Consider the following 22,504-nt stretch of genomic DNA (forward strand, 5'->3'; position numbering starts at 1 on the left):
TTGCTTTGGAGGGAAATACTTGTGATGGTGGCCGGGGTTAAACACATGCCTGGCTGCGGCATGGCAGAGCACAGCGCGCAGCAGTCGCACAGCCCCTGCGCCCTTGGCCAGCCCTGGGTTTTTGGGGCCAGGCTGCAGTTCCAGCGCTCAGATGTGACCCCAAATACCTCGGTTGTAGGGCTGCGGTGCTGGGCTGGGTGCTGGGAGGGCTGAACGACCTGGTGCCACCCTGGCACAGAGCATCACCGGGCGGGTGGGGGCTCTCGGGAGGGCCAGACCCCCGTGCCCAGCTGAGGACAAAGTTTCTGAGAGCACCGTGGGGACTCTCCTGGTGCCACTTGTCCTGGGAACAGCCCAGCTCGGGGAGCACACGGGGCACACGGGTGGGCTGTGGGGACCCCCGGGTGGCATGGAACACGAGTGGGGCAGGGGGGTGTGGGGACACCCCGAGGCAGGGAGCGCCCGTGGTGTGTGGCACCCGTGGGTGTCAGGCACGGGGACAGGGCTGGGAGCGCGTGGGGGCGGGAAGCACAGGGCCACCCCGCGGCAAGGAGCACGCGTGGGCGTGGGGCCACCACGGGGCGGCGCGGGGCCATCGTGGGGCCACCACGGGGCCGCGAGCAGCCGCGGGACAAGCAGGGGGCACCTCGGGGCCGCCCCACGCGGGGGACCCCCGGGTGCGCGCGCGCGGCGGGGACACGCGTGGGGCCGGGGGCGGACCGGAGTGGGGACCTGGGGGGGCGCGAGGTGCGCGCGAGGAGGCGCGGCGCGGGCTGCTATTGGCTGCGGCGGGGCTGATGTCACGGCGGGGGCCGCTATAAATTCGGCGGCGCCGGAGGGGCGCGGGGCAGTCGGGCGGGCGCGGCGCGGAGCGGCGGGACGGGAGCGGAGCGCACCGGGGCGCAGCGCGCACAGCACCGCACCGCAGCGCACCCCGGCACCCAGCCCGTCCCGCACCTGCTGTCCCCTATGAGCAGCCCCGCGGCGGCACAGCACTAGGGAAAAGCCCCCGCCGCCTGCCCGGGGAGAGGGGTGGGTCGTTGGGGGGGTGTCATGGGGGTGGCGGGCACCGAGCTGCCCGGTGGCAACGGCAGCGCCAACCAGAGCTCCGCAGACCCCACGGTGTCGAGGGACGTGTGGATGGTGGGCATGGGGATCCTCATGTCGCTCATCGTGCTGGCCATCGTCTTCGGTAACGTGCTGGTGATCACGGCCATCGCCCGGTTTCAGCGCCTGCAGACTGTCACCAACTACTTCATCACCTCGCTGGCCTGCGCTGACCTGGTGATGGGGCTGGCCGTGGTGCCCTTCGGTGCCAGCCACATCATCATGGAGATGTGGAAGTTTGGGAACTTCTGGTGCGAGTTCTGGACATCCCTGGACGTGCTCTGCGTCACGGCCAGCATCGAGACCCTCTGCGTCATTGCTGTGGACCGGTACTTCGCCATCACCTCCCCGTTCAAGTATCAGAGCCTGCTGACCAAGAGCAAGGCACGCGTGGTCATCCTGGTGGTGTGGGTGGTGTCAGCCCTCACCTCCTTCCTGCCCATCCAGATGCACTGGTACCGGGCAGACCGTGTTGAGGCCATCCTCTGCTATGAGAAGGACACGTGCTGTGACTTCTTCACCAACCAAGCCTACGCTATTGCTTCCTCCATCATCTCCTTCTACCTGCCACTTGTGGTCATGGTATTTGTGTACGCCAGGGTCTTCCAGGTGGCTAAGAAGCAGCTGCAGAAGATAGACAAGAGTGAGGGGAGGTTTCACACCCAGAACAAGGAGCAGGACCAGAACGGGCGAGCTGGGCACCGCCGTTCCTCCAAGTTCTTCCTGAAGGAGCACAAAGCCCTGAAGACCCTGGGCATCATCATGGGCACCTTCACGCTGTGCTGGCTGCCCTTCTTCATCGTCAACATCGTGCATGTCATCCAGGACGACATCATACCCAAGTACGTGTACATCCTCTTGAACTGGCTGGGCTACGTCAACTCTGCCTTCAACCCTTTGATCTACTGCCGCAGCCCGGACTTCAGGTATGCCTTCCAGGAGCTCCTGTGCCTCCGCAGGTCTGCCCTGAAGATGTATGCCAACGGCTACTCAAACAGCAACGGCAGGAGCGACTACAACGAGGAGGACAACGGCTACCCCCTGGCACCGGATAAAACCTGCGAGCTGCTCTGCGAAGAGGGCTCCTTCCCTAACCCCGAGGGCTTTTTGCACTGCAAAGGTACTGTGCCTAGCGGGTAGCTTCGAGACGCGGTGGGCTCTGGTGTGGCACGCTGGTTATAAAGATGAGCCTTTCCCTCTGTAAGGAAAAACAAAACCCCCAAGAATAATATCGATCCTCATCTAAAGCACCCCTAAAACCCAGAGGCTGCAAGAAACCTAAAACTCAGCAAACCTTCTGCAGGCAGGTGGGAGGCTGCCCCGGGGAGGCTCGGGCAGGCTGGCTGCTCGCAGAGGAAACCTATTTAGGTCCCTTGAGCCGGGGGGAGCGGAGGGGACTGTGTGGTATTTTAAGGCTGTGCAGAAAGCTCGTCCCAGGAGGAACTGAACTTCCTGACAGTGTCTGATGTTGAACTACCTCATGGCCAGAGTGTGAGCGGCTGGGTGGCTGCTGGAGGAGCCCTGTGCTCCCAGAACTGCCCAGCCCTGCAGAGAGGGCACCCTGTGCCTAACTCCCCACGGAAGGGGTACTGAGGACCAGGGCTGTGTGTAACCCGGTCAGCTGTGTCTGACCCGCAGCTACTGCTGTCCGTGGGACAGTTTAAACAACTCCCAGAAACAACGAATGCATCTTCTGCCAAGTGCTGTAGGAGTTTCTGCTGAAATAACGATCGAAATAAACGGACTCTTTGCCCAGAATGTGGGACTGTGACTGTGGGGCTCAAGAATGTGGTACCGGGAAGCTGGGTGAGATGCTGTCACAGTCACAGACTGACTTTTTGTAGACTCCAGCCAAAGCTTTTAACTGCCCGGCTTGTTTAACTTCAGGTCTCAAATGATAGAGAGCCCGAGGAGGTGGGCAGGGAGGAGGGCTTCCTTACTTTGTCGCAGAGGGCTGACAGACTGGAAGCACAGCTCTGGCCATGGGATGGCTTTAGGTTTGTTTGTTTGTTAAGGGTTTTTTTTCCCTTGCAGCAGGCTTTGCATTTTGTTCCCAGGTTGCAAAACTTGGCGGCGGGTGCACGGAGCTGTCAGGGGCACGCAGACAGGAGCGGGCAGGTGCAGGCTGTGGGATGGGACAGGGCAGGGGCTGCACTGGGCTGTGCTGCTGAGGGCTTCTTAGACAGCCCCAAACTGGAGGAGAGCAGCAACAGGGCTGGGAAAATGGGGCTTCCCCCCTTGCCTTCACCCTCAGCTGCTGTTTGAAAGGGGGGACCCGAGGAGGAAGTGAGAGTGTGGTGTCTTCCAAAAAAAAAAAAATTGGGGGGAGATGGAGGAGAAATAGATCGGCACGCTGTGGTATCCTGTGGGAGGGATGCTCGGGCACTGCATGCGGGGGCTTTTCTCCTCCCCACGCAGTTCAGGCACCTGCCCTGACCTCTGGGAGTTTTGGTTGAGCTGCTGCAGGGGGGGCAGTGCTGCAAGGAAGCAGCTTGCGCTGTCCTGGGTTGGCCAGGGATGGAGTGGGATTTCTGCCTGCCCCCCTCTGCAGTCCCTCTGTGACCACGGCTCCCTTTGCAGCCTTGGGAAGGACTTGCACCCAGTACTGGCACCCAAACAGGCAGCCCCAGGGGCCACTGGAGAGGGAATCACCCCTGCAGGGACAATGTGGGGCAGGAGAGGTGCTGCAAGGTGCAGGGCAGCAGCAGGCTCATCCGTGAGCTCTCGGCACTCCTCGTGGTGAAGCCCCACCTGGCTTTTGTGGGGAAGGAGTACGGGAACTCCCGGTGCTCCCTTCTATCTTTCCCAAAGCGGTCCTGATCCTGCTTGGAAAGGGTGCTGGGAAGGGCGAAGAGCTGTAACAGCCCAATCCTTTTCTGGTGCTGTGATGGGTGCTGGCTCAGCTCCGTTGCAGCCCTTCCAGCTCTCAGTACACAGAGGCAGGGCATGTGCCCAAGAGCGCTCATCCCTCCAGCCTCTCGCTGCCAGCACTGATGCCGTGCCTGCCCGTGCCCTCCTTGGTGAGGCCATCAGCAGTGCCCCAGCACACCCCAACTCCCCTGCATTCAGCTTTTAAACCAAGTTCAGCTTTGAAATCACACTGTGAGCCACCTGAGCAAATGAGGGGCGTGATGGCACGGTACGGTGTGTGACTGCTGGGAGGAGGAGGCCCCCGCTCTGCAAAAACATTTGCTCCTCAGATACACATTAACAGGACACATTAACGGGCTGTGCGGGGTCTGGTGCTTCTGGTTTCCTACTGTACCAGGGCTGAAAGGAAGGGCCCTGTGCTGCGGGGTCGGTGTAGGTGCCCCGCGTGGGTTAGAGGCACACTCAGTTCAGTGCAGCTCATAATTGTCATGTAGCGCTCTGGGGGAAGTGAAAATTAACCTCTTGATTGTCATGATCGATTTCCCCCGTCGTTAATCTGGGGGAATGCAGGCTGTAGCAGGAGCGCAGCGGGAGGAGGTCCCATGCCAAGGCAGGGCCGGGAGAAATCCGGTGCCCACGTCTCAGTGGCTCTGCGTATTTTTACCATTATTAATTACTGTTTGCATTTCAATAGCATGTGTTGTGGACCAGGATTTTATTGTCCAAATAATTACTCTACTTGCCTGGCTGGTTATATTCACAGATCAGATGGTGCTGTACGTGGCCAGAGCTGAGAGACGAGCGATGGTTAGCTGCAGAACCCGGGCAGTGCCCAGCGCACAGAGGTGGAAGGGACAGGGGACGTCTGTCTGTTGATCTCTGTATTGCAGTGCTCAGTTGCAGTGTTAGGAAACCTCAGGCTTGCAGCACAATCTGAGTGTTAAAGAACTGATTTCGTTCCTCTAAGGCAACACTAGGGAAACGGGTACAATACAAACTGCTCAGTTCTGGAGGCAGCGGGAACCAAAAGAGAAATAATTGAGGACAAAATATTGTGGCATGAGCAAAGCCAAACATGACAAACCTTTCCTGTTCCAGGGTTGCAAAGATAAGCTGTATAAAGGAATCCTTTTGCCTATTAAAATATTTTGTAATAAAAAGAATTTTATAGATGTATGCTAGGCATTCAAAAATAGAACATTTAAGTCCGGACACTGACCGCTTACAGTGATTTTAGGGTACTTGGGATTTACACTAGCAGAGGGTTGACTCAGGTTAACTACATCTGGTAAAACACAGCAGTGACTTTGTTAGAGGACAGTCACTGTGCTGAAATACCCGATTCTAACTGCAAACTGCCCAGGCTGCCTTCGGTGCTGCTGGTTTGTACCTTACAAATGGTGTAGGGCACGGGCAGGCTCCACAGACTGGAGCTTTGCACTGTGGTACGTTCACCCTTTCAGCCGCAGTCAGACAGGTTGTTACTGCTTTTAACGTCTTGCTCAAGATGAGTGTCACAAATGCAGCTTTTGTGTTGAAAATCCTGTCCTTGCAGAGGGTGGCCCTGCTCTGGCAGCTGCAGCTTCCACATCAGGAGTTGTCTTGGCTTCATCCAGCACAGCGGGCAGAGTGTAGTGAGTTCTGTCGGTCCTTTGCCTCTTGGGAGCATTCCTGGAGACCTTTTGCTTTCAGGGAAGCCTAGGTCTTGAAATACAATCTGCTGTGCAAGGGGAGCAGCACAGGGGGAGCAGGCTGGGCACAGATCTCTGCCTGGTGGGGTCTGTAAATCTGTGGGGTGCCGGTGGGCTCATGGATCCTGTGGAGCCAGGTCTGGACCGTGTGGGCTTTTCCTCTGGTTGAGGACAGCGTGGGAGCCCTGCCTGAGGGCACTGCCCAGGCGCTGGGTACGGCAGGGAGGGAGGGAAGAGACTTAAGTTACCAAATCCTCCCAAATGTTTGAAAATAGGCCAGGGCTTAGTAGTGCAGAAAGGAGAGCCCCGCTCCTGCGGAGTGGGTGTGCGAGCAGGCACACGCCGTGCTCTTCAGCCCTGCCACGTCACGGCCACTGTGCTTTTCAAAGGGCTTATTTATGTATTTATTTACTATAAGGGACATGTTTTTGCTGTAGGGGGGAGGACATTGACAGGGCTGGCTAGGAGTAAACAGCAGGCTGCAGTCTCGCTCCCAGCATCTCTTGCCCTTCTGATATTACAATGCTCAGCTGCCAGGAGCCCAAATCACCCGCACTGGCTCAGGGAAAAGGCTTTCCTCCCCTCCCTTTGCCAGTCCCCTGCCTCTGCGTGTTTGTGTTAACTGGTATGATGAATCCATTTCCCAAGGAGATGAGTTTATGAGCATGTTCATTCCTCTGGCAGGGGGGAGGACGTCCTGCCTTCCACGTTCCCTTCTCTGCTCTCTGTCAGCGAATACAAAGTGCCACCCCTTCAAAAGCGGCAGGGAGGCAAAGGTTTCCTCAGCAGCCTGGCTGTGTCCCAGGACAGGGAGAGTGGGAAGGGGTAGCAGGGGGGCTGCCCCTTCCCCAGCCATTTGTAGGAGCATCCAGCCCTGGGGAAGCACTTTGTACTTCATCTGACCCACGTCTGTTGCGAACTTGTCCGAGCTGTGTGCCTGCGCTTGGTGTTTGCAGTGTGCATAGTATCCAAGGGCGGTGCTTCAGGTTTAGATCAGCAAGGGCTGTTTTGAAAAACCGCCCTGGCCTTGGATGTTGTGCTCAGCCGAGAGGTGGTGTGACCCCTGGCTCCCCGAGACCAGTGTTTTGCAAGGATTAAGGTTCCTTTCATCACTGTTTTTGCACTTGTGCTTGGCTTCCCAGGACCAGGAATAGGACTACAGCCACTGTTGGGCATCTCCCTGTCAACAAAGTCTTTTTCAGTGTGAGAGCTTGGCTCTTTCTGAGAGCTGAGCACATCTTCCCCCGGTTAGCCTTTTACTGGAGCTGCTTGAAAGCGAGCATTAGCCCTAACCTTTCTTTTTTGGAGGCAAAGAGAACATTTTGCAGTGAACACACCTCCCCGTTCGGCAGCTGGGGTAGCTGCACCCTCCTATCACTGACATTCCTCCCCTGTCACCAGCTGCAGGGGCACCCAAGCTAACCTGTAGGTGCTTTTCATGATATTACAGAGCAGGGCAGTGAATGTTTTGCCCATTTCTGCCTCTTGAGAGATGCTCTACAGCTGTTCCTTGGGGTCTGAGCTGCAGCTGGTGGTTCAGGCAGACCCTGGGGCACACAACTGCTGCCCCTTGCACCCTCAGCTGCAGTGCTGAGGCTGTTTGCCTGCCACAGAACAAAGTACAGCCAGCTCGGCCGGGGTCATGGTAACACAGCCCAGGTCTAGACAGAGCTGTGCACGCTGGAAACAAGTTTACACAGAGCTTGGGAGGCGGTTATCTCTCCTGGTAAGTGTCATGGGATCTGTTTGTAAGAGCTGGACACAACCCTGATCCCCCTGGATTTGGCAGTGGGTATCTGCTGGGATTGCTGTCTGTAAGGGTGCTGAATCAAGCCTGGTATTTCAGGGGGCATCAAGCCCTTACAAATGTCGTTGATCATGATAAAAGTGGATTTGCTGCTTCTTCATGCATGCAATTTCAGTTTTTCTCCTGTTTTCTCGCTCTCCCGATGGCAGGAGCATACAACTGAACTTCAGTGCAATATTGCCAGTGAGAGTGGATTGGGAAATATTTACTTGTTTACTGTCCTTGGTAAGGTCACTTTTGCACAAGCGCATATATATTTTGATATACATATGTATATGTGTGTATATATCTATTATCTATATACAGTGAGATATAGATCTGTATATAAACAAGGAAATGTAAAGGTGTTTTGTGCTGGCTAGATACATAGGTGAGGACATGGATGTTCAGAAGTTTGAGTATTTATTGCAGGTTCTCTTGATTGACAATGTGTTTAAATAAAGAGTATTTATGGTATGCTTGTAGTCAAGTGTCCTTGCTTAAAGCTGTTCTGGCCGTATCTACCACATACTCTCCAAGACTCTTCCAGTGAATCTTCAGGGCTCCTGTGAAACACAAAACAAAGCCGAGCTGCCTGGTGTGGGCCGGGAGGCACACGGAGCCTGAAGTGGCAGAGAATTTCATTTGTTTGTGCAGTGCTGTGAGCTCTCCTTACCTGGAAACACTGAGAAAGCTGGGGGTGCTCAGCATCGCCCTGTGAAAAGGCTTCTCTGGCTTCCATCTCCTCTGCCAGGGCTCATAGGTAAAGTGTTTTTTGAAAATCCACCTGCTCTGCTGCCTGTTTGGACTTCAAACAGCCACAGTCATGTGGTGGCAGAGTGGGGCTGCTGAAGAAGCAGGGTCGAAGACAGCTGGGCTTTTAATCCTTTGTTGCTGGTCTCTGGTGCCAGCCTTCCCCAGCGCTGGGAGGAGCACATGGATGTCCAGCACAGAGCCCAGGGATGGGGAATGTGAAATATGGGCAGTGCATACAGGGATCGACCGTAAAACTCCCTCTGAGCTGCCTGGGTGAGGTCTCACTGTGCCCATGATGGGAGCTGTGCACCTCCTGGGGCTTCTTTGTCCTGGCTCAGCAAACCTCCCTGCAGCATCTCCAGCTGTGCTGGTTTGGAGCTTGGGGTGAAGCAGCAGTGATGCTGTGACATGCAGGAGCAGGGGGACGGTAGCACAATGTGGTGGCTCTCTCCTGCCTGTCTCAGGTTGCTTTGTCTCCTAATTAGGATCGGAAAATCCTTCTGGAGAGGTCTTTGGGAAAACATCCTAGCCCCAGCCTGTTCCTCTGGTACCTGCTGCCCAGCCCTATCATGCTGCTGCTCTCACTGCCTCAGGTGGGGTGAAGAAAGCACGCTTTAAGTTAAGCAAGATCCCAGCCCCCGTGTCGCAATGACAAGTATTTGCGTTCTTTATGCCACTTAAGACCATGATGAAAGCGTTGGCAGCAAAGGCCAGTGCAAGCCCTGCACGTTTCAAGGCTTCTCCTTTCCAGAAACAAGAACAGGAGTCATAGTGCAGCTTGGACAGGGAGGGATTGCACCAGGCACTTCCAAAGCACGGCAGGTGCCCAAATTATAATTGTTTATGGTTTTGTAACTTTGTGCTTTCAAGGGATAGAGAGCTCCAGCTAGGACCAGGAGCCACTGCCAACTGCAGGGCTTTGGAAGAGGGACCCAGCCCTTCAGTATCTCGGTGGGAGCCTGAGCTGCCACCCACCCTTTTAAAACCGGACGTTCAGAGTGGAGAATGTTTCTCACCACGTCCCACCTTGGGCTTGGTCCTAAGAGGTGCTCCTGGCTCTGGTCCCCAGCTGTGCCAAACGAGTGCCATCAGGAAACCACGGCAGCTGCTGCCAGAGCTACCTGCAGCCTCGCAGACATGACTTCATTGCAGGCGTGGGCAACAGCAGCCTCGGCGAGATCTCTCAGCAGCCCCGCAGGCAGCCTGTGTGCAGCCCCCGCTTGCGCCCCCGCCTCGGCAGCAGGGGGGAGCTCGGGCTCCTCCGCTGGGCTCTGCAACATCAACCCCGTCCTGAGAAACGCATAAACAGCAAACGGGGCCTCTGGGAAAACCCTGCCAAGTCCTTTCTCCTTCATATAAATATTTTTTCCTCTTAAGTGTATGCGAGTGTGAAATATCCCTCCTTAATCTTTTCTCTTTCTGGCGGAAAGAAATGTTTGTTCATCCCTGGGCAGGGACAGCCCGCAGTTTGATATTTTGTGTTTTGTAACCGTTAGACCAAGCAAAATCCATGCTGCCAACAGCATTTCTTATCGCCCCCAAATCCCTATTGCTCATCCTGCCTCTGAAGCCTGCTGGCACTGGAGCGAATGGTGCCAGCCCCGCTGGGTGCGCAGCAGGACCGGGATGTGATACTGCTCGGTGTCACCTGGGTGGGGGTCCCTTGATAGCAGCACCCTGAAAGCAAACTGCCCAGGGAGAGATACTCCCCACTTTCTGATAGAAGCTGGGTGAGAAAGGAAATATTTGTGAATGCAGCAGAGATGGGGGCACCCAACACGTCTGTGCAGAGGGGGATGGAGGAGCTGTGTAGAAATCTATTCCCTGGGAAACGTGTCACTGCTGTTCAGATGTTTTCTCATTCTCCATTCATTGTATCTGGCTGTCCTGCTCAGGTGAGCCTGGGCATAGGCTGTCACCACTCCCCCTCCAGCCCAGGACCTCGCTCGAGGTCAGTGTCTCACTCAGATGAGGGCATTGCTGCCAGCCGCTGGGCTGTGGCAGGATGCATGCCAGCACTGCGGGCAGCCCTGCACCAGAGTGATGCTGAGATAAATCCCTATCAGTCTCGGCTGTAGGCTGTGGTGACATGTCCCCGTAACCCAGATCCTACAGTGATATCATGCCTCCACGCGAGTCTGGGCTCTTCTTTGTAGAGACAAGTCGGGCTCAACAGCTGGAGCGCAGAGCTGCTGAGCAGGAAGGGCTGGACAAACTGCTTTGTAGCTAAAGATGAGAAAGAGCAATAGCTCCCTCGTGCTGGGATGGGAAAAACCCTGGTAGCACCCCAGCAGGTCGGTACAGAGAGGTGTTGATGTGGGCTGGTTGTAGGATGCTCTCCCCAGGGATTTGCAGTGCTGGGTCCTTCTTCCCCGGTGCCTTTCCAGGTGCCTTGCGTGGCTCTATGTAAACCAGCCTGATTTGAGCAGGACCTCTTTGTAGCCAGCTTGCTGTACATGAAAGACAACTGAGCTGTAAGCCATCAGGTCACAGATTTTCCAAGCAGACGTGTAGTGCTCTGTGCCCTTGTTGAGCTGGACTGCGTTACCAGAATCGGTGCAACCGGGCGTGAGAGGGACTCAGTCAATGCTCTGCATGGTCTGGAGGGCATGTTCGTAGAGATCTTTGCTGTGGTAGGTGGGAGGGGAAGGGAGATGCTGGCACGGATGGGCTGGAGGGGTCGGTGTGACGCAGCTGGACTGCTTTTCTAGCACAGACATCAGAGCAGTGTCTTACATTGCATCACAGCCTGGTTTGGGTTGCAGCGAGCGCCGGTAGGGACCTGCGTTTCTCTGTGACGTGCTGTGGCTCAGCTCTCCCCTCCCCTCATCTTCTCCTCGCAGGCACAGGCTGTCCTCTTCACTGCTTCTGGAAAGTGGAGTCACTTGTGAGCTAGCCAGGCTTTTGCACAACGGAGCTGTTAGCAGCCTCCCTGCCCGGGGAGCAGTTCACAGGGGGGAGCAGTGAGGGCAAGTCCCACCCAGACCTGGAGGTCCTGCTGAGAAACGAATCCAGAGACAAGGCTGCAAGTGCACGCTGAAACAGATGGGGCGGAGGGGAAGGCACTGAGCTGGGGCACAATCCACAGCTGCTGGAGTTAATTCATATCCCTTCAGCACAGCAGCTGAGACAAAGCAGAGCTGCAGGGAGGAGAAGCACGGCAAGACAAAGAGAGAGCAGAACCCCTGAAAGATATTTTGTGACTCACGGGGAGAAGTTCCTTGTAACTGCATGGTATGATTTGTTCAGCCCGCTTAGAGCCTGGCTGTGCAGTTAGCTCCCCATCCCTTCCAGGCTTCCTGCTGCAGAGGAAGACCCTTGTTAGAAGGGGATCCTCGCAGGACCTATGGAAACCCTTTCAGGAGAGCCACACAGCCCTGAAAGCACATCTCCCCATCCTGGTGATGTGCAGGCTGGTCCTCCTGCTGTCCCAGTGCAGTGTGGGGCTCCTATAAAGTGCTGCTGAGAGGCACAACAAGCTCACATGCATCCCCATCCAGTTTGCAGTGTCCCCCCTGAACCCCAGGGACCAGAGGGGTGCAGGCATTGCATCTGCTCGGGTTTGGTCTCAGGACAGGCTCCTTTCAAGCTCCTGTGCCGGAGACAAGCCACTGTTGGATTTCAGAGGGCTAAAGCCGGGTGGCAAAGCTTTGGGGATTTTCCCGTGTGATTTGATGTGCAAAGACAAAGGCTTGTATCAAAATCAGAGTGATTTTTGGAGACATTTTCTGCCTAAAGGTTCCCTTTACACTGCAAGTCTCCAGAGATGAAAAATAATGATAAATCTGTTTGGAAAAGCCAACCTTTTAGCATAGATTTGGACAACTGCAGCTTACTGAGGGCCTGTGTCTGTAAGGAAGCTTTCATCTCCCAACAGATTCATAAATACAATATAGACTACTGAAGAAAACTGGAGGGAAACAGAAGGACATTTAGGAAAATGGCTGAAGGGACAGATGGAGGCAACCAAAGAACAAAGGCAAAATGAAATATTGCCCAAAGAGAGCATAAAATGGTGACAAAGAAACAAACAGAGATGAGAAATGGGCCCTAGGGGAGAAAATGACTCAAACACCAGCAGGAAACTTGGGGTGGAAAGCAAGAGGCTGAGTCCCCTGTGGAAAAGGAGGGAGAAGCTGGAAAGGGATTGCAGAAGGAGAAGAGACAGGGCTGGAAAATGCCATGAGAGCAGGATCTGCATTTCATTGTAGGCAGCCTGACTGGTGCCTCTTCCCTCCTGCGTTAGTGTTTCATTCTCATCTTTTTTCTGCTGGTGCTAGCCGGAGCTGGCAGGAGGAGGCAGGCAGGAGGCAGGGAGAGGGAACAGCTTCTGGGTGGAAGAGAAATGCTGGGGAACCGTGGCTGAGAGGGGATGAAAACCATTCACCCCCTCCTCTCCTCCATCCTGCACTGCCTCTGTCTTCTGGGACCAGCACCGGAGCTTGCACGGAGCTGTCAGTGGGAGCCAGGAGCCAGCAGCTGCTGGTCCACACTGCAGGGGGAAATATTGGCATAGATGCCGTGTTTTGCCAACACGATGCTTACGTAGGAGCCTGCATGGCAGATGGGCCAGAATACATTACCTGTGCTGTGCTAGCAATGAGTAAAACCAAGAGTAAAATCTCCAAACGTCGAAATGCTCTTTGCTGCTGGTGAAATGCTCTCCTAACTTTCCCGATGTGTCAGGGAGGCTTTTCTTGGATCCAAGCACATGCTCACACAGCCAGGGCACAGAGCCATCTCCTGCAGCCTGCTGCAGCTCTCAGCCCAAAGGAAGGGTGGCCGAGGGAAGAAGGGTTTCACAACTACGGGTGTCCCAGCAACTAGGAGTGTCCCAGCACACTTCTGCTGGAGTCATGTGAAAAATGTGTCCTGCACAGCAGTTTTTTTTAAGAAAGTGACCCTGTGGAAGGGGTGGGTCGAATCCTAGGACCACAGGTCAAACGGCCAAGGAAGGAGTCCCTGCTGAAAGCGTTTTTTTGGGGGAGAACAGCCTCAGTTGGGGACAGCACTGTTTTGGTTTAAAATGGGGGTAGACAAATGCTTGTGTAGTACCTGCTTGTGCTCTGGCTGGCATTAGCTGGGGTTTTTAACTTCTTATGTCTGTGAGTGCTGAAAGAATTAGAAGGTGCCTTTAAAAAAGCATTTTTAATGTATTTTGTATTAGCTGCCCCCACCTGCTGATAGAGATGCCCAGAAAAAAAACAGTGATGGCCAGCAGATGAGGGCAACCTGTTATCCATTTCCAAAAATAAGTTGTCTGCCCTAATACACCATCTGTGTGTCCTTTATTTTCCACCCCTCTCCTTCTGGAGCGTGGACCCTTGAGTCCTGCAACCTGGTTGTTTCCTAAAGCATCTTTTTCCTCCCCTCGTGTCTTCTAGAAGACACAAGGACAAGGCCGTGCCTTTGGAAAGCCCCCTCCTAATCCTTGGCGCAAGGCAGGAGTATTTAAAGCAACGCATTTCTGACTTCCTCTCAGTAACCAGGTTCCTTCCCGCATTGCTGAAGCTTTGTGTGGAGCAGTGATTTCCTCTAACGTGAGCTTGCTTCCTCCTCGGAGCTGCTCCGCCGCCTGCCAAGGCGCGATTAGGGAGGGCGTGGAGCAGGCGGACCTGCTGTTCTGCAAGCCTGCCAGCCTCTGCAGCCAGCGTGCCTGCCAGGTACGGAGACAAATGGGGACAGTCATCTCCTGCCTGGCCCGGCGATGGCCCTGGTGATAAGCGGGAGATGCAGCTGCGAGGTGCAGGTGGGGACAGCCGGGATTTCCCTGCAGGAGAGCCGCAGGAAGGGGACGGGCAGCGGGGTGGGAGCAGGGATTGCTGCTTGCGCTCTGGCACCAGCATCGCTCCCCAAAGTTTTGCTGCTCGTTGGTTGCATTTTATGTATCGGCTGGGGGTGTTGCCGTGAAACAAGATGTGCCAGCCGGCAGCTGTAGCTAGGAAAGGACAGGTCACCATAGCTCATCTCTCCTGGTGTGCCCACACTGCTTCCTTGCACTGCTCCTGCCACGCTATTTGTGGTAACATGGGTGCATACTGCGTGGCTAGCGTCAGCCCCAGCTTGCTGAGATGGTTTTGCTGTTAGCAGCTCAGGAGGATGTACAGAGGGCCCTGCAGCTGCCCCATGCCTGAAGGGACATCGGGCCTCATGCAGGGAGCCCAACAGGACCGGGACCTGGGCATGACCCTGGCCATATGAGGGGTGTAAACCTATCTGCATCTGGACTGGAGATGTCCTGATGTGCAAGGTGCTCTTGGAGTAACATTGAGGTGCTCTCAGCCTTCCGTGTCCCTCACCATCCCTGAAAAGCATTTTGTTACATGATATTCTGTTGTGGTGTTACGGAAACAGGCGAGTCAGTAGCGCCAAAATATTCATAATTCCTCTAGACCTCAACCCTCTCTAAAGCACAAAGGCTTTTATGTGAGGTTCTTGTTGAGTTACAGGAAGAAATACAGCACAAAAATATCAGCATGTTCCGTGGTGACAAACATCTGCGATGCAGGCACCAGATTAGAAGCTGAGAGCGCCGCGGGCTGCGCTCCGGTGCCGTGACTCACTGCACATCGCGGTGCCGCGCGTGATGCGAGATGGAGCCTGCTGGGCGCTCAGAGCCACGGAGGGCAGTGCCTCTGCAAGCGGTGTCAGGGAGTTTGGAGAGGGGAGATGCTTCACAGCTGCCAGGTATTGTCATCTCTTGGCTGCCGCGGCAGGAATCTCAACCTCAGCCCGATCCGGTTTCATTTAATGATTAAACCGTTTGTGACTTTGCCAGAGCTTACCTAGAGTGCTGCGAGGTTGTCTGCGAGACGAGAGCCGTTACGGCATTACGCCTCACCACAAGCAGGCTGAGAGACTGGGGCGAGATCCCCCAGTGGATAAGATAAACCCTTTGCACCAAGAAGGAAACTTCCGAGTTGCAGTAGAAAGTCATTAACTGTTAGATTTTGCAGAGAGTTTTGAGCGATTCCGCCTAATCTAAAAGCAACATCAGCGTCCTGCAAAAGCGTTTCATTTTAATTAACCCCAAACAGTGGCTACATTTTTCTCCCCCCGTTTCCTTCCTTCAGCTGCCTGAGAAAAAAGCTGTGTTTGCAGAGAGTTTGCTTTCTTCCTTCCCTGCTGCTTCTTGCATGATTCATCCAGGGATGCCACGTTCCTCCGTGGGTGATACAAGAAGCCAGCGCATCACAGCCATCAGTGCAAATAGGGCCAAAGGAGTCGGCGGATGCTAATGGGTACCTCTCTGTACTCCCGCTAATTATAGCATCAGCAAAGCCAGGTCCAAGCTATGGCTTTGCCTGAGGAAACCCCCGGTGATTTTAGCCAGAAGTTCCAATTACTGCTTGTTATAAGCAGATGACTAACAGAAACTAGACCTATTAGCTCATCTGGTGCATTTCTGGAGGATTCCTCTGTTGTAACGTAGACATGTGTGAGCATGTTGTGCTCAGAAGTCACCCATAAGCTCTTCATGCTGTTTGTCCTACGCAGGACAACGGGGTGCCCACCTCTCCCTCAGACAGAAGTCTGGGACTCCCCAGAAGCACACGTTTTCCTACTCCTGTGTCCCTTGAACTTCACCCCCTTGCTCATATCGCCATGTTTCAGCCCCTCCGGCTGTACGAGGAGGGCAGCAGAGGGATGCTGGGGCTCTGCCCTGTGCCAGCGGGGTGCCTGTCACCGCAGGTGTCCTCATCCCCACCCGCAGCTCCCACGAGCACAGGACTGTTAAAAATAGAGACAAGTTGGGGATGAGCTGCTGAGCGATTAAAGGGCTGGCTGGACTGGTTTGTGAGGTGAGGTGAATAAAGCTGAATCTCTGTACGCATCTCACCTGCTCCACCTTGTATCTCCTTACAAGGAGGTTGTTAACGTCCGACTTCCAGTAATTTATGAAAAGTTGTATGATTTCCATGAGGACTCCCTCTGGGTGGATTCCCGTGCCACAGGAACCACTGTTCCTTTGCATGCCACTGGTTCTTTATTGGCCATTTTAGCACACAGCTGGAAGCTCCAGTGATCCCAAAGTCCACTCTTCCCTCTCACCATCACAGTGAGCTCTTGTATCTCAGGCTCAGGTGTGGAGGGATCAGACAGCTGATTATTGATATTCACCTCCTGGTGAGTCTCCAGTAGGCAAGCCAGAGGGCTTCAGATGTCAGCGCAGTCATAACTGTGCAACTGATTGAAAATACAATAAACCTGAAAGCCCTTCCAAGCCAGACCATCAGAGGGCTGTAGCTGAGCTGCCTGAATACCTCGTAAATAAATAGCAGGACACTCATCCTGCAGAAGCCTTGGGACCATCCATGCTTTACATGGGGTTTTGGGTTACAGCTGGGCTTCGCAGCCTGCACTTGCTTCAGGGTCATGATGCCATGAGGTAAGATTTGGCCCTTCCTAAAGAGCAGGGAAATTGCAATAAATAAACCGCTGAAATTAGAACCTGGTGTCCCTTTCGCATTCTGCCCCTGCCATTTCTGCATGTTTATGGAAGGGGGTTACTGGGCTCTTCCTCTCCTTTCATTAACTTCTTCAGGGGTTGTCTCGCTTCCAGCTCACTTTTTGGGGACCAGGAGGACAGATCTTGCTGTTGTGTTGTGTGTGACTGGGATGTGCAATGGAAAGCCACAGCCTCACTGCTGGAAACCCATCTGTAGACAGGAATGACAGGAGGGCGGGAGCGGGGGCACTGGAGGAAGGGGTGCATCCATCAAGTGCAGCAGGTCACCGTAACTGAAACCATGAGATCATCAGCAAGCCAAGCTCCACCTCACAGGGAAGTCTTCTTATAGCTCCGTGGCAGGTGCCAACCATTTGCTCACTCACTCACAAAGCTGCTTGCCAGAGAGTAATGCAGAAAAGCCCCCGAGGGCTGATGTGGTGCAATCACCAGCTCGAAGCCGGGCTCTGGGAAAAAAAGGCCTTCTTGCTGGGGCTGTATTTGCCCGGGTGTGATGCCCGCTCCACCCATGGATTCCTGGCAGTCGCCTTTGTGCTGTTTGTGCTGCAAACAGCAGCTTGCTGCGGGGCGGTGTTGTGTCTGCCTGCGATACCATCAGCTGTGTCCAGCACCTCGGAGCGCCAGCCCCTGCTTGGGTGGCTGCAGCTTTGCTTTGAAGGAAAGAAACGTGCAGAGGGAGCTCTGCTGTGGTGAAGCCTGGCATTTTCTGCACAGGTTTAGCTCTGGAAAACCTGGGAGTGTTTATCAGCCCTGGCACAGGCCTCTGTGCTCCACCCTTTGATGTGGATGAGCAGGATAAGGGAAAAGGAATTCGGCTTCTTCTCATGAAGTTACTCATGTGGGGAGTAAATGTGAGTGATTCCCAAGGTAATTTTGAAAATGGGGCTTAAGCTCCAGAGCCACTTTTGAAAAAGTTACTGCACAAGAGAGGAATAAAGGACAGGCAGCGCTCCATCTCTCTGCCTGCCCACGCACTTGGGTAATTCTCACGTGTTCCTCCCCGATTTAACGGGATGATGGAGCCGCTGGGCTTCCTGGGAGTGATATCCTCCAAGCACCAGTATATAACCACGACTGCAGAAAACTGCCATTGCAAGTTGTTCCTGTGACCTCAGCACACACAGGATGAAATGCACGAGTTTGCTCTTAGGTTACTCTTGCATGAGGTGAAAAATAGGTTCTTTTTTATTAGGTCGCATATCATGGGAAGGGGAATAGTGCCATTAGATGTGGTACACTAATGCCATACTGAAGCCTCTCAGGAATAGTTTACTGAGAGGATCTCCCAGAGACCTAACATGTCATTAGATCTTCAAAATAAAGCTTCCCATGTGCTCTGTGTGGGAGACGGCACCACGAGGAGACCCAACAGCCTCAGGTACGGCTGCAGTCCTGGGCTCTGCAGGCTCTGCTCTGCCCAGCCTTCTCTCCTGCTGCCTGTTTGGCTGGATGAGAGCAGGCTGCTTCCATTGCTATTCAGGAGCCTCCAGGCTTGCTTTGGTCTTAAGAAACAGAAGTGAGAAACTACAGCTGCAGAGGAAGCACCCTGCGAGCCCCAGCTCGGGGGAGAGCTGCTCCGTGCTGCTCCGTGCAGGCTGGGGACGTGTGCGGGGAGGATGCCAGCTCCCAGGGGGTTAATGCCACCTCCACACTCCCTGGAGCCCTGTGTGTCCTGCTGGAGGGTTGCTGCGCAGTGTGGCCGTGCAGGAAGGCTGTGACAGGGATGGCGACGCTGTTTGCATTCCCGTTGTGTTATCTACGTGCTCCCTTAGTGCCGCCACTGACACAGAGGGGAAGGACTTGCTGTCTCCAGATGGTTTCTTTGTGCTGAATCATGTACAGTTACGTAAACGCCTTCTCCCCAAGCATTAGGAAACCGTGTAAGTGCTCCAGTATCTGCCTTAAGAAAACCTCAAAACCTTACGACTCTTCTTTCTTCCCCTTTCTTTGCTTTCCCCTGTTGCCACCGCCTGCTCCCTGCAGAACCCCCCCAGCTGTGGCAGCGCCGAGCTTTCCAGCTGCTGGGGCTGTCCCGAGGGGCAGCAGCACGTCCTTTACTTACAGTGGCAGCACCAACGCCTTGCCACGTCAACTCTTACAGCTCTGAAAAAGAAGCCCTGACATTTCTGAGCCCTGTAGTCACACCTGAGAACAGAGGGCACCTCCTGCCCCGCTGTAGCATTAAGGTTTCACCACTTTCTCTTTCCATTTTGATTTCCACACCTTTAGCCTGACCAAAAACCTGAGCCCTTGAACAAACCCTGGGCAACCCCTGAAATGCCCCAGTTGTCTTTGCAAGGCGGCCACGTCCCTCTGCGGTCGGTGCAGCCACGTGGCTGCAGAACATGACCAGAACAGAACCTGGTGACTCCCTCCTTCCTTCCTGAGCGGGGCTGATTGAAATTAGATCACTAAAATCATATCTAGGAACTGCTGCTTTTGATCTGTGCCTAGATACTCTCACCAAGTTCACATTTGTGTAAGCGATTGACTAATTTAAACCCCAGGAACTGGATTTCCCCCATAGTCACCTCTCATGGGTAGCCCCTGCCTGGTCCCTTGTCCTCTCTGCCATATCCCAACGCCAAGAAATTAAACAGGTTGATAATGCCCAGCTTTGGAGAATGTGATCTTCTAAGGAGAAGGAGGGGATTTCTTTGAATAAAGAATTTTATTTGTAAGTGAAACGGCATTTGCTCCATCTCTGAGTCTAAACTAGCTTTCACATTACCTCATTAGTCATGTTAGTCATAAACTAGCACTAGCGTTAGCTCAAGAAGCACCAGGAGATGCCAGAGCTGTGCAGAGAGCTGGCTGAAGATCGGGGATTTGGCAACCAGGCTTCTGTCGCGAGTAGCCCTGGCTCGCTGAGTGCCCTTGGTCAGGTCCCAGCCCCTCCTTGCTGGGTGGGAGAGAGCACGTCTTTCTGACTACAGGCAGGTGACACGCAGCATTCGGAAAGCAAGGGAAATACTTGTGAGATGATGCAAGCAGGCAGACGCCTTCCTCCTTGCTCCCAGCGGTGGGACCACGCCGCGGCAGCACCGCCGGCCACGCAGCACGGCGCTGGCAGCCACAGGCAGCAGCAGCTCCTTCCTTCTGGGGGACGGCCCCGGGGGCCATTTCCTCCATCCGGCCCCGCTCTGGATCATTTCTGGCATCGCATGGGGTCAGTGCTCCGTGCACGTCTCAGGCTGCACTTTGCTGAGGAAGGCAGAGAGCAGCATGGGGGCGGGCAGGAGTGTCAGAGCTGGATGCAGACAAGCCACCTGTCTCCTTCTCAGCTTCTCCCAGCAGGAGAGGAAACCCCAGTGGCCACAAGCTCCCGGCATACCAAACAAACCTCTGCGGCTCAGCAGGGCCCAGCAACAAGTGATGGAAGTGTCATGTCCAGCCTCCCCGTGCCTCTGCCTAGCCCTGGGGTGAGCGCAGGCTTCACAGGCTGCCTGAGGATAAAGGACTTGGCTTTGAGGTTGCAAACCATTTCCCACATCTGAGGCCATTCCACCCGAGCCTCGCATGGGAACGGCACCCGCAAAAGGGACGGCCGCAAAGCTGTGTGTGAGAGGAAGGGGAGGATGTTCTCTTGTCTCGCACCTGCTGATGTGCCACTGTCACTTCTGTTCCCATTCCTGGCCCTTTCTCACCCAGAGGGCCCTTGTTTGCTATTCATACTTATAAATTTGCATCTAAAAGCATGGCAGGGAAGGCACATGGGCTTAATCTCTGCCTTAACAGCCCTTAGGTTTGGTTGTCTTGATGGTGGTCCACCTCTGTGTCCTGGGGCTGGATGTAGCATACCCAGCAACAAATCCCAGCGTAGCAGGAAAATGGAGAACTTCTGAGTTAGTGGGAAAAAACACTGCTGTAAAGTCATCGGGAGGTTCTATTTCAGCTGGTTGTGACCACCTTGTTACTTAAATAACAGAATGGCACTTAAGTGAAGGGTTCTTGCTGCTGCAATTCACTGGGAGCTTCAAGAGTCCTTAGGGAAACTGCCACTGGAGTGCCCCTTGGTGCCAGCATAGCACCTAATGTGTTCGACAGCCCTGCAAGCTCAGTGTGCTGCCCAGAGGGCAGCATCTAGGCATTTCAGAGGAACATTAGGTCTTTGCGACTTCACAGCTGGCTGGCAGGAAAGAAGAAATGTCAGTGTCTCCATGTATACCTTTTTCGTGCTACATAATCTGAGCCTGGCACACAGCAGTGCTACCTGCTGTGTTTCACAGCTTCACAGAATGGCTGGGGCTGGCAGGGACCTCTGGAGATCACCCGGTCCAAGCCCCCTATCCAAAGCAGGGTCAGTGAGAGCATGCTGCTCACTGCTGTGCCTTCGACTGGGGCAGGAGAGGAGCTGAGGTCCCGTCCCAGCACCTTCCTTCACTAGGGCACTGAACGCAGAGCAGACGGAGGAGTGTGCATGATGTTTGAGTCGTCTGTTGTTCCTACGGGAAGAAGGACTTTCTGTTCATTGTAACTTGTTTGATTTGTTTTTAAGTCTGTATTAGTTGAAACAAGATCAGAGGAAACTGGGTGTAAGCCTGGCTTAAGGAGAAGTGTATGTTGGCATCACACCAAGGAGAGGAAGCTTGTGTCTTGCCACAACCCAAGACAAAAGCACTGCCTGCATTATCTGGCATTCAGGGCTTTGGTTATAACAGCACACTTATCTCTGTCATGATTGCAGGCTTGCGGAGCATCAAAAGGATGTGTTTTTTTACATGGTTGTGAAATCATGTTTCTGCACCTTGAGAGCATAGGGAGATCCCATATACGTGGTATTCACACGTGGCCAGAACGGGGATGCGTGCACCTCTGTGGGAATGTGCAGCTGTATGGGAATGTGCAGCTCTATGGGAATGCATCCAGCTCTGCAGGAATGCATGCAGCTCCACGGGAATGCATGCAGCCCTGGGGGAATGCACACAGCTCTAGCCAGCAGCGAGGTGCTTGGTGTGAGTGTTATCAGATCAGTGTGGGCTGAGTGCCTCCTGCCACTGGCTGCGTTGCAGCTTTTCCACGGAGCCCTGTCCCAGTGTTTCCAACAGTGAAGAAAGTCATTTGCCTTACATCATGTGTGTATGCAGTAGCTCATGTTTCACAGTCAACCTCTCCCATTAAGGCTTCAGAAAGTGTCTTCTCTTTCTGTAGTCCTTCTTCTTGCCCTGATGATATAGTTAACATCACAATTGCAACATCTAAGTGAAGTCTATCAGCTGCACAGACTGAATGCACAAGAGCAGCACTTTGCAGTATTGTCAGGAAAACACAGGGAGGAAAATCATTATTTGCCAAAATAAAACAAACAAAAAAAAAAAAACATAAAACCCCAGAAAAAAGCTTTGCACAGGGCTCCCAGCTCTCTGAAGTTAAGAGTTTCTGCTGGGGGACTACAAGATTTTGTAGTTTGACTTAATAGTTTCAAAGAAAATTACTATTCTGTTGGGAACCACCTTCAATCTATTAAATGATTAAAAAAAAAAGCAAAGTAAACAATCTCCTTCCGACTTCCCCAAGAATCAAAAAGGAAGCAAACAACCCCCTCAGAAAATCCGGGGCAAGCAAACAAGAGGGAGAAATAAGATAACATAGCTTTTAAAATCTTGTTGCTTTGCAGCTGTTCCACATTCTGGCTACTTTCCAGAGTTACTCTGATGATTGACTGCCAGGAAAAAGAAGTCCTTCAAATGTAGAATTTGATGAGGACATTTTCTAAAGTTTCTCACTAAAGTAAATGAGGATCCAGGTAGGGGGTTTTAGTGGTGTCACCTGCATCAATTGAAGAGCCAGTAATTTTCACAGAGCCCCTGGCAGATCTGAGTG

The 22,504-nt window shown here is 53.8% G+C and overlaps 1 protein-coding gene across 2 annotated transcripts in view; it reads left to right on the forward strand.

Annotated features, from left to right (window-relative positions):
* The first annotated feature begins 833 nt into the window (after positions 1-833).
* The window catches only part of LOC137864086 (beta-2 adrenergic receptor-like), a 31,160-nt gene continuing 9,489 nt past the window's right edge, over positions 834-22,504 (forward strand). The window contains exon 1 of one of the 2 annotated variants that reach the window (XR_011101299.1): positions 834-7,395. Coding sequence is in view for 1 of the 2 variants with exons in the window: in XM_068697881.1 (XP_068553982.1) it covers positions 1,054-2,227 (1,174 nt within the window). In the remaining variant the exon portion in view is untranslated. The remainder of the gene's footprint in view (positions 7,396-22,504) is intronic. The other variant, XM_068697881.1, reaches the window with a different exon arrangement.

Source organism: Anas acuta, chromosome 14, assembly GCF_963932015.1.
Source record: "Anas acuta chromosome 14, bAnaAcu1.1, whole genome shotgun sequence".
Lineage (NCBI taxonomy): Eukaryota > Metazoa > Chordata > Aves > Anseriformes > Anatidae > Anas > Anas acuta.